Raw genomic sequence first — 12,293 nt, 5'->3', positions numbered from 1 at the left:
AGCTGCCTGCAATTACTGCAGGTTCGAATCTCGCCAAGGCTCAAGGTTGACTCAGCCTTCCATCCTTTCTAAGGTAGGTAAATTGAGGACCCAGTTGTGGGGGCAATAAGCTGACTTTGTATAAATATACAAAAAGGATGAAGGCTATTGCTGAGCACATTGTAAGCCACCCTGAGTCTCCGGAGAAGGGCGGCATATAAATCAAATTAAAAAAAAAACAAAAAAACATGAGAAGGTTGCAGCATTGAAGCTTCCGGCCTAATATGGCTTCCAAAGCTGACAGTCGCATGCGCACCATCATGTGATTAAACTTTGGGTGCTTGGCCACCAGCATGTGTTTACAACAGTTGCAGTGCCCCAGAGTCATGTTGATCATCATTTGTGACCTTCCCATCTGCCTTCCAGAAATCAATGTCAATGGGGGAAACCAGACTCACTTAATGACTGCCTGATTCTTTTAACAACCGCAGTGATTAACCACTAAGGCAAAAATGTCAAAAAATTGGGCCCAACTCAGAACACCCACTTTGCATAATGACAGAAATTTTGCTCTCAGTTGTGGTTGTAAGTCAAGGACTACCCGCACCCATATGAACAAAATTCTGCACCAATTTTGCACCTATTTATTTTGGTACAGATGAAAGCAAAAACAAAAAACTCCTATGCACTGGAAATCTAAATGATGCTCTTCCTTCAGTTTATTCCTCAATCCTGAAATCTCAGCAAACCTCCTTCCATGTACCTTTTATTATCTGAGGGCTGGAGATATGGTGTTCTTTTAAAAATACTACTAATGGAAGCTGCAACAGCTTTCTGAATGTGGTGCCAAATACCATTTTTTGTTCTTGCATAGCAAAAGGGATTCCTGCAGCTTTCTGCAACGACTGTATAGTAATCTCGTTGCATTCCCATTCATAACAATGTATCGGTGATTCCCCATAACACAGCATTAGATTAATCACCTTTTGCCAGGGTTTCTTAACCTAAAAAGTTTTGAGCAAGAATTTTAGGTTTGGAACGCATGTCTGTCTTCTCTCTTGGCAGCCGGTCCAGAGATTTAATTTTCACCTGAGCTGCTCAGTTCCAAGATCTGAGCTTCAGTGGGAACTACTCCAGCCTTCCTTTTGCAACTGCAGCTTTTGTTCTGCTTCCTTTTGCTGGATTAAATTATATTTATCTCTCCAATCTCAAAAGTATGGATGGAAGACATACTTTGGCCAGGACACCAGAGTTGGACACTGACCTCTGTGCTGCCTGTCGTCTCCCAATCCCCATCCTGTGTTGTTAATTTAAATTTTTACATTGATAAATAAATTTAGCAGGTTGCATCCTTTTCTTGCACTGACTGCTTACAGAACAGCAATCCTCTTTTCTTTATGCCTTTGAGTTGAGCCAGGACACCAAGCGAGAGATGAAGCCTGATAGCTCCCATTAGTAGATGAGGAAGCCGGATAGGAGTATCTCAGTTATTCCAGAAGGATTAGAAGTAGAACCTTTTTTGAGAGTCTCCAAGAGGACAAATGGATCTGCCAAAAGCCTTAGGAGTTGGCTACACTGCCCACCTTTCCCCCTCCAAGCTAAAGGACACAAGATGGCTTGCAAAGAAGCTCTTCCATATCCAATCATCCACTCCACAAATTTCCACTACAAAAAAAAAAAAAAAAGAAAAAATTCTGGCCAGCCAAAGGATCTCTCATGCCATGGCCAGGTGTCCCCAGGAGCAGGAGAGAGGCAGGGAGAGGGAAAGGCCCAACTCTTACCTGGGAAGAAGACCCGGTTGTGGCTCCAGGCCTCATGCCAATTTGGGGAAGGTGGCCCAGTTGGGGCCCCTCTGCAGTTTGCACATGCCAGAGCTATTGCCTTAAGCGGTGCAAAGTGCTCTGCGGAGCTGCCTGTTCCTGGAGAAGGGCTCCTTCTTTCAGCAGCTCCTCCTCCCTTCATGCAGTGCCAGGGGACTGAAGGAAGGGAGGGAGGGACCAGCCCTCCTTGGCAGCCGACTAGGTAGAGACTCTCCCCATTTCCGGGAATGGCCTGGTGCCTGACAGGAGGGAAAGGTGATTCCCTGCCGTTCTCCAAGGAGCACTGGCTTTCCTGATTCACACATACAGGTGTTTTGGCCAGAGTTACACACTGATGGAGGGAGTTATACGTGCCTTGGTCCAGCAGAAATCTCTGACACAGAAGTTTCAACTGGCATATGAGTTAGTGCTATCGAGTCTGGGCTGACAAAATCTAGATGACCCCAGCAAAGATAAGAAAACACTCGCTTATGACTATCATCCTCTGGATTTTCACAGTCCAGGTTTAGGAGTCTGAATAGTGATCCACAACCAGATCTTTGCCACAGCAGTGTTCATGCTCTTCAGAACTGAGACCTTCATGCCAGGGGTGGGTTCTAAAATTTTTTACTACCGGTTCTGTGGGCATGGCTTATTTTGTGGGCATGGCTTGATGGTCATGTGACAATTATTTAGGATTTAGCAGAGGTACTGGTCTACCAGGCTTTTAACTGCTTGCAGAGCTGTACCGATCTACCCATTTATTTTTTGCAGGCACTGATTTACTCACGTATTTTTGCAGGCACTGATCTACTCATGTATTTTTGCAGGCACTGATCTACCCATTTATTTTTGCAGGCACTGATCTACTCATATATTTTTGCAGGCACTGATCTACTCATGTATTTTTGCAGGCACTGGTCTACCCATTTATTTTTGCAGGCACTGATCTACTCATGTATTTTTGCAGGCATTAGTCTACTCATTTGTTTGCTTTTAACACTGATCAGCTGTAGGGCGGCCCTTTGAAGCCCCAGGGCAAGAGTTTAAACAGTTTTTTCCCTCTAGCCATCAGCTGGGACTCAGGAGGCAGCAATAGTTTGGGGATGGGGCCAAATAAAAGGTAAGAATAACGCGGGGGTGGGGGTGGCACGGGGGGTGGGGATGCAGAGGGGCGGGGGGTGTCAGAACCGGTTTGGTGATGTCATATCGTCACCGCTACCGGCTCGGGAGAACCGGGCCGAACCAGGAGGAACCCACCACTGCTTCATGCTCTTCAGAACTGAGACCTACCACCAGCCTACTCCCAGATTTTGAAAACCACCTCTTTTTGATAGACCTGTATGGCAGCAACACTCTTGCTATGACCAAGAAGTCAAGCTGTAAATCAGCAGAAGATCCTGAAAACCTTTAATGAGGTACAAGATATTTAGTTATTCATCCACTGCCAGGCGTTTGATCCTGAGCAGCTCAAGGTAGACTCAGACTTCCATCCTTCTGAGGTGGGTAAAATGAGGGCCCAGATTGTTGGGGGCAATAGGCTGACTCTGTAAACAGTTAAGAGAGGGCTGTAAAGCACTGTGAAGGGGTATATAAGTATAAGTGCTATTACTATATGTACATGTGTGCCAGTAGTGGGTTTCAATTTAGTTTGCTATCGGTTAGCTTGTGTGCATGTGCACACTTACATGCGTGTGCAACATTTCTGCACATGCAGAGAAGCATCCAGGCGGGTGGGCGGAGCTTCCCGCCGCTACTGGTTCACCCAATCCGTGGCAAATTGGTAGGAACCCACCACTGATGTGTGCCTTCAAGTTAATTTTCGATGCCTGGTGACAGCCTGAACTATTCCCTGCAGTTTTTAATGGCAAGATTGTTCAGAAGTAGTTTGCCATTGTTTCCTTCCCAGGGCTGAAAGAGAGGGACAGGCTCATGATCACTCATCTGTCAGGATTAGAACTCAAAACCTTCCAGTTTCTAGCCTGCTGCCTTAAGCACTACGCCCAATTGGCTCTCTGTTATTTTTTTTTCTTCTGTTCAGTCATGACCAATTCTTGGAGATTGCCTGGACATGTCCCCGTAGTTTTCTTGGCAATATTTTTCAGAAGAGGTTTGCCATTGCGTCCTAAAAAAAAAAAAAAAGCATCGAAAAATGCATCAAGGCTCAGCGAAAACACAAACCAACGTGTTAACCCATGCCAAAGCTCCTGAATTCATTATCCCGCTCACAATGCTTGGGTTTCAGGCTGGGATTTAGGGATAAAGAAGGATTGTGGGACTCCAAAAATGACTATTAAATTTTGAGATGACAGAAAGCTAGAAGGAGTGGATTACATTTTCGAAGATGTCAGAAGATGTTCAAGATTGGCTTCAACATTGAGCTGAAACAAACAAATGTAACAGGAAGAAACATGAAATTGTGCATCCCAGGAGAAAAAAAAATGAAAGTGACTAACCCAGGAGGTCTTGGGAGTGGAATGTGTGAAAAGGATCTGGGTGTTGTAGGAAATCATGAGTCAAAACTGGGGTGCAATTGGCCAAGATCCCAGCTCTGTTCCTGAAACCCTGAAAATGACAAATAAAACTCCAGTGGCAAATTATATAGGATACCTGAATAGCAATAAGACTTATATACTGCTCTATAGTGCCTTACAGCACTCTCTGAGCGGTTTACAGTGTCAGCGTATTGCTCCCAACAATCTGGGTCCTCGTTTTACCGACCTCGGAAGAATGGAAGGCTGAGTCAACCTTGAGCCAGTCGGGATCGAACTCCAGGCTATGTGCTGAGTGCATCTCTCCCCAAATAGAATAGAATATAATTCTTTATTGGCCAAGTGTGATTGGACACACGAGGAACAAACCTGTAAATTTATAGACTTTTAAAAAGTTTCAAAAACCTGACCCAGGATCTCTTTTTGATCTGCCCCTCAATTATGCCCATTTTAAGGATTAGAAGTGAGGTTCAGAAGATCTGGGGCTTGCCATATTGGCAAGCCAGCTGCTTCTATGTACCATAGTTCTTCTCAGCCAACTAGGGTTGCCAGGTCTGCTTCCAAAAAATAGCAGACAAGCGGGGGGGGGGTGTTTAAGTAGTAAAAAAAAATACAAATATATAATTACAATTAAATTATATATTTTCTTACAAACATTTTAACACGTATTAAAATAATCACTTCAAAACTTTACTTAAAATTCAAAACATCAAATATATTATAATAATATGTAAAATATTAAATTACATTTTACTTTGCTGTAGTGTGTATTTTTTATTTGACTGTGCAGCTTTGATCAATTCTTTGTGTTTAAGGAATAATTCTTTAATTTCAGTACAATGTTGAGAAATATTAAAAAATATACAAAGTTCACTTCGAACTGATGGTATAAGCAGTCGGTTACGTTCGTCAGTCCACAAATTTCCCATGACGCTGAAATTCATTCAACGTTTGCATTTGATACCGGAATTGATGCACAATACTGGAACAGTTTCAGTAAACTCGGAGCTGGCTCTTTCATTCTAACTTATGAAAAAAAAGACAAAACGCGATTCTCCTATCCTTATTCTCTTAGACTGTACAGCTTTAGATTACGTACCATTTCATCATAAAGCTTTTGAATAAAAAAAAATGTCCACTATTTTGTGAAAAAAAATAGTGAACATAATGTGAAAAAAGCGGACTGTCCGCTCAAATAGTGAACACCTGGCAACTCAGCAGTGGAGAAGTGGCTGGAAGAGAGGCATGTGCTGGCTCTCTTCAACTGACCTTGAAGAGCAGTGAATGCCACCACATTGTCAACAGGACTAGGAAAAGTACCTTCTGTCCCAACTTCTGTCTTTAGTATCTTTGGAGTGTGGGAATTTTCTGTTTCATCTGGTTGTAGCTATTTCAAGGACTCCTGCTATGATGCCCGTTTTTTCTCTTGAGTGTTCCATCAATCACATTTCAGTGCTTCCTGTGTGGTTGCTGGCACATCAGGCTCTTTTCTTGAAATGCCTGATTGTGGGGTGGGGGGTGGCCTTATCTCCGCTGGCCTCAGCCCCCACTGATGGGAGAATGAATGAAGCTGTAGCTGCCTACAGTTCAGTCTCCTTCTGGGGATCACCTTGGAAAATTCTTGATTTCATTGTTCATGTGCAAATACTCCACACCAGAGATTCTTATTAGCCAGCACTATGGTTCTTTCTGAAGGCTGGTATTTCTTCCCTCCTCTTTTTTGTTTTGGACTTTTTAAAAAAATGTATTAAAGAGCTTATACGCTGCCAGTGAAGGGGTTCCTCTTTGAAATGACTTCACAAGAGCTTATTTGGGGAAAGGGGAAAGCTGGATAAGTTATCCACAGAAAAATATGGAGCAGTTAATAACACAGGGAACTGAGAGTTGAAATAGAACTGTAGCTATTTACTTACTTACTTACTTACCTATTTACATATTTAGAATAGAATAGAATAGAATAGAATAGAATAGAATAGAATAGAATAGAATAGAATAGAATAGAATAGAATAGAATAGAATAGAATAACAGAGTTGGAAGGGACCTTGGAGGTTTTCTAGTCCAACCCCCTGCTTAGGCAGGAAACGCTACATCACTTCAAACAAATGGTTATCCAACATCTTAAAAACATTCAGTGTTGTAGCATTCACAACTTCTGGAGGCAAGTTGTTCCACTGATTAATTGTTCTAACTGTCAGGAAATTTCTCCTTAGTTCTAAGTTGCTTCTCTCCTTGATTAGTTTCCATTTCATCCACCCATACTATTTTCTTTATTTACAGATATGTGGGTGATGGTATATAGATGGAGACCATCTGCAGGCAGAGCATTTCTGACAAGGAAGCAAATCACACAGGGGTGAAATCCAGCAGGTTCTGACAGATTTCTGGAGAACCGGTAGTGGAAATTTTGAGTAATTCAGAGAACTGGCAAATACCACCTCTGGCTGGCCCCAGAGTGGGGTGGGAATGGAGATTTTGCAATATCCTTCCCCCAGGAGTGGGGAGAGAATGGTGATTTTGCAGTATCCTTCCCCTGCCATGTCCATCAAGCCACGCCCACCAAGCCACACCACACCCATCAAGCCACACCCACAGAACCGGTAGTAAAAAAAATTGAATTTCACCACTGCAGCTTCACAGCAGAGAAAAAAGTCTTGCATCCTCCGGTGCTCATAGGAGATCAAAACAAGTTCTATCTCCAACATTGGATTCTTTAATAAGCATCCTTATCTGAGAGGAGACGGATGAGTTGCCTTCCCTTAGTTCGGGGGACAGGGATGGGGGTGGGGGACTACGGCCCCTTTATGACTTGTGAACTTCAACTCCCACAATTCCTGAGCCAGCCAGTTGAAGTCCACAAATCTTAAAGGGGCCATGGATCCCCACCCTTGCCTTAGTTGAGTGGTGCTTCTATCCAAGAAGACCATCCCGTCTTCATGTCAACTCATATCATGCCACTGTGATATTATTGTTCATTATCAAGAACCCTCCAGCTTCTTTTGTGGCAGCTACGTAGAGGGCATTACTCATTCCTTTTTCAAGCTAAATCATCACTGATTGGGCCCTACTAGTACAAGGAGGTCATTCTATCAGCTGTGCAAATACAGTTCGAATAGGTGACCCAGGTCAGATTCCTTTTTCCATATATACCAATCAAACATGCCCAGAGATAGAGTGGTAGCTCTGATTTCATACTGAGACCAATAACAACTGAAAGAGGAGGAAGGTGATTTTTCAAGTGGTGCAAGAGGAGAACTGGTCCAGGGCCATCTGTTTCATGCAGCTGTTTTGACTAAAACACGTCCAAATGTAAAGACTAATTCTTGAGCCTGGAATTACAGTTGTAAGTGATGTTGGGTTATCCCGTGACTATGTCCGATTTTACAATCTTTTTTTTTTTGCAGCAATTGTTAAGTGAACCCATTTTAGTTAATGGGTGATTTTTTTTTTGTTGGAAACCGAACATAAATGCGATTTACATTGTAAATCACAGTCATGTGACTGTGGGACGCTATAATCAGTCGTAAATACAAGCTGATTGCCAAGTGCCCAAAATCTGATCGCATGATCACAGGAGGAGCTGGCTATTGGAACTTCAAATCAGGATCGTAAGTAGTGTTTTTGGGGTGTGTTTCGTAACTTCAAACAGTCACTAAGCAACCAGTTGTAAGTCAAGGACTACCTGCAGGTTTGCTGTGATGGGCAAAAGGCAGCATTAGACGGTGCTAAAGGAATAATCCATCAAGAACTCTTTTTTTTTTTTTAATTTGATTTATATGCCGCCCTTCTCCGGAGACTCAGGGCGGCTTACAGTGTGCTAAGCAATAGCCTTCATCCTTTTGTATATTTATACAAAGTCAGCTTATTGCCCCCACAACTGGGTCCTCAATTTACCTACCTTAGAAAGGATGGAAGGCTGAGTCAACCTTGAGCCTGGCGAGATTCGAACCTGCAGTAATTGCAGGCAGCTGGTCTTAATAACAGGGTGCTTTAGACCACTGTACTACCAAGGCTCTTGATTATCTTCTAACACAGGGTTGAGACGTCCTTCCTCGTTCAGGGTGTCTGCTTGAGGACGACAAGATCCACTCTGCATTCCATATACAAATGTCAAGAAAATTGTGTTTTTTTCTTGCCGCTGGAGTAGCAGCACGTCCTAGAAGGGTTGATGCCAGGTGATGATACCTGCTTCTTGCTCAAAGTATTGTGGAAGTAGCGGGTTGGGCCTTCAGTCCCATAGGAGTTGTTGAGGTCAGGCAGTTGATTGGTGGCCAGGAGATAGAGGGCTGCATACTGGTGCTGCTTCCCCAGACGATGCATTGCACACAGCTGCTGCTGCCAACTAGCCACTTGCCGTAGCCGGTGGGTGGTTGCAGGACGTCCCAGCCAGGGTACCTGGAAAAAGGCAGTGCTGCTTTAGGCAATGGTTGTACCTCAACTTCCAACACTGGAAGTTTTTAAGAAGAGACTGGATAACCATTTGTCTAAAATGGTATAGGGCTGTGATGGCAAACCTATGGCATGCATGCCACAGGTGGCACGCGGAGCCATATCTGTGGGCATACGAGCATTGCCGTAGCTCAGCTCCAGCATGCAAACGTGCGCCGGCCAGCTGATTTTGGGGCGTTCCGGGCCTACCAGAAGTCGGGAAACGAACTATTTCCGGTCTCCGGAGGGCCTCCGGGGAGGTGGGGAGGGCCATTTTTATCCTTCCCAGGCCTACCGTGTCATTGCGTGCCAAAAGTGAGGGGAGCGCGTGGGGGGGGGCATCATGCACACATTTTCAGGGGGTGGGTATATTGAATTATGGGTGTGGGCATGTGCAAGACCCCCCCCCACTTTTGGCATGCGACGGCAAAAAGGTTAGCCATCACTGGTATAGGGTTTCCTGCCTAAGCAGGGGGTTGGACTAGAAGACCTCCAAAGTCCCTTCCAACTTTGTTGTTCTATTCTATGGGGCATCCTAGATAGGGTGGGATGGGGTTTTATGTGAGGTCATCAAAAAAGCCAAGAGAGCAGCCAAGACATTGCACTCAAAGCCTCACCCATCCTTTTTTATATGCGCTGCATGAAGTTCACATTAAAAAAAAAGTGTGGGCTTTGAGCGTATGGTCATATTCACCAGGTTGGCTTTTCTGACCCTCCAGGTGGGCAGCCTTCCAGAAGCTTCCGAGTTGCTCTTAATTTTAGTGAAAAGATGAACACCATGGGGGACAGTGTAATACAGAATGAATGTTCTGTCCTCGCGTCCCATTACTCTGTGTGTAGCTCGACATGCAGTTAAACCCTCTTATCCTTCAATAAGCCAGACTGTAAATGTAGAACTTGATACTTTATTAAAGAACTGGATGAGGTGAAGCAGTGATGCTATTTATGGGATGTAGATTTTGTCCCCAGGAGAAAAACATGTCATGGACTAAGCTGGATTCTTCTAGATCAGGGGTGTCAAACTCATATTGTCACGGTTGCATCACGTGACATATCGAGACTTTCCCCCCCTTTGCTAAACTGGGAGTGGGCGTGGCCAGAACGTGGCGCATCTGGCCCGTAGGCCGGGAGTTTGACAGCCCCTGTTCTAGATGCTTCTCTTATCTCAGAATGCCACAAAATGGAGTCTGGCTTCTCAGGATGCACCTTTTTACCCCAGAATGAGGGCTGATGGGAGGATAGTTGCTCTGTAAACACCATCAAAACCAACTTTCCAAACAATGAAAGATTTGGGTTTGGTCACCAGATGGAAATCAATACACGTTAAAGAACAACAACAGCAATAAAAATACACAAACTATATGCTGGAGGCATGACAATGAACCCAATTTACCTCACAGGATTTTTGTTGTGGAGAAAATAGGAAGGGGAAGGAATATGTTTGCCACCTTGAGGTATTCATAAAAATAAAAAGGTGGGAAAGAAAGAAAGAGAAAGGAAGGAAGGAAGGAAGGGAGGGAGGGAGGGAGAGAGGGAGGAAGGAAGGAAGGAAGGAAGGAAGGAAGGAAGGAAGGAAGGAAGGAAGGAAGGAAGGAAGGAAGGAAGAAGGAAATGTGTCACCACACTTGGGATGTGGGGGAGTGTAGTGGCCAGCTTCTCCAATGGTTGCACTAAATCTGCCATGTGCAAAAAATCAGGGCCATACGTTGACTTGCCATTCAGAAGATTTATTAGTCAAGCTTAGGCACAAGAATCTAGTCAAGAAAAGTTCAATACTAAATTGGTACCAGCTATTGGTACCAATTGGTACCAGCTATGGATCAAAGAAATTCAAGAGGGATTGGATTTAGACCGTTTGTGGGAACGTAAGAACTCTAAGTTGGCGACTCTACCCCCAGCTGTACCTGTTCTTCTCCTGTAAAATCTGATGTATTGATTGTATTTAGCCACTGATTAGAATTATACTTTTTGTACTTCATTAGGTTTTATTTTATTTATTTATTAAATTTATTTGCTGCCCATCTCTTCAAAATGACTCTGAATGTTTTAATAGTGGTTTTAGTATCGTTCTATGGTTCTTGTTTCTACCTCTATTTTTTATTGTTCTTGCTGTTATTTTAACTGTTGTGAGCCATTCAGGCTCATATCTTTGAGATGGGTTAAGCTGTTGTTCTCAACTCTGAGCTTTGCAATTTGGTTGCAAACATTTTGTCACTATTTGAGGAGACATTGTCAGTGCGTTTTGAGTTGTGCTCATCGATATGCAGTTAAACCCTCTTATCCTTCAATAAGCCAGACCGTAAATGTAGATCTTGATACTTTATTAAAGAACAAGATGAGGTGAAACATTGGTGCTATGTATGGCATATACATTTTCGAGGACAACATTGTCAGTGCGTTTTGAGTTGTGCTCATCGAGCACAACTCAAAACGGACTGACAATGTCTCCTCGAATGGTGACAAAATGTTTGCAACCAAATTGCCAAGCTCAGAGCTCAAACCAACAGCCTAACTAGCAACCTGAGCTACTAATATTTAAACACATTTCATATAAGATGGATGTCTATACCAATTGAATAAACAAATACATTTTTAAAAGATATATTATACATATAGATAAAGGTCAGGATTTTCTTTTTCTCTCTTTTTCTTAAAATAAAATCAAGTCAAACCTTTTTAGGGCCTCAGTTTTAATATGTTCTCTATCTGAAAATAGCAGAAACTGCAATAAACTTTTAGGCAATTGTGACCAAAACAGAAAGTTGGGTATTAACAGTCCAGATCTGAGTGAATAGCTTTTGATATCCTAAGGACCAAGAAACCTGGTTTGCACAGCCAGAGATTAACTAGAGGCTTAACTATGGTGCCAGTTCATGGGCTAGTCCTCGATTTATAACAGTTCATTTAGTGACCATTCAAAGTTACAGTAACACTGAAAAGAGTGACTTATGACTGTTTTTCACTCCTATGACCATTACGTAAGCATCCCCATGATCATGTGATCAAAATTCAGATGCGATGCTTGGCAACGGACTCATATTTATGACGGTCGCAGTGTCCCAGGGTCACGTGATCCCCTTTTGTGACCTTCTGAGAAATAAAGTCAATGAGGAGTCCAGATTCACTTTACAACCGTGTTACTAACTTAACAAATGTGGGAAGGGAGCTCAGAAAAGGAGGCAAAACTCACTTACCAAACCTCAAAACTCACTTACTCACTTACCAACTTACCAACCAGCTTAGCAACAGAAATGTTGGGCTCAATTGTGGTCATAAATTGAGGACTACCTGAATTAACAGGACATTTAACCTGGATTCATTAGAGAGAGATTTGTAATATTAACTGTTGGTGGAGATACCGCCCGCCTCGCTTTGCTGTGGCAGTTATCACTTATGGTGAACAAGGGAACTATTCTCCTCACTTCAGCTTAAAGGAAGAGAATCAAACTTCCTGACAATAAGTACAATTCACTTCAGTTTGGATTTAAACAATGGTATCTTTCTCTTCAACCTCAGGTATTAATTAACATAGCAAAGTCAGGAAAGTATAAACAGTGACTCCGGCAGTGCTGATTGTCACTACTTCTTTTCCTCTTG

At 43.1% G+C, this 12,293-nt stretch overlaps 1 protein-coding gene across 1 annotated transcript in view; it reads right to left on the bottom strand.

The window, feature by feature from the left end:
- The window catches only part of LOC139310180 (laminin subunit beta-1-like), a 115,443-nt gene that overhangs the window by 93,077 nt on the left and 10,073 nt on the right, over positions 1–12,293 (bottom strand). Inside the window, exon 4 of the mRNA XM_070934343.1 lies at positions 8,454–8,663. Within this exon, the coding sequence (XP_070790444.1) occupies positions 8,454–8,663 (210 nt within the window). The remainder of the gene's footprint in view (positions 1–8,453; positions 8,664–12,293) is intronic.

This window comes from Pituophis catenifer, unplaced genomic scaffold (assembly GCF_029215685.1).
Source record: "Pituophis catenifer annectens isolate HBS135680 unplaced genomic scaffold, rPitCat1.0.hap2 SCAF_2, whole genome shotgun sequence".
NCBI lineage: Eukaryota > Metazoa > Chordata > Lepidosauria > Squamata > Colubridae > Pituophis > Pituophis catenifer.
This window is presented reverse-complemented; position numbering and strand designations above follow the sequence as displayed.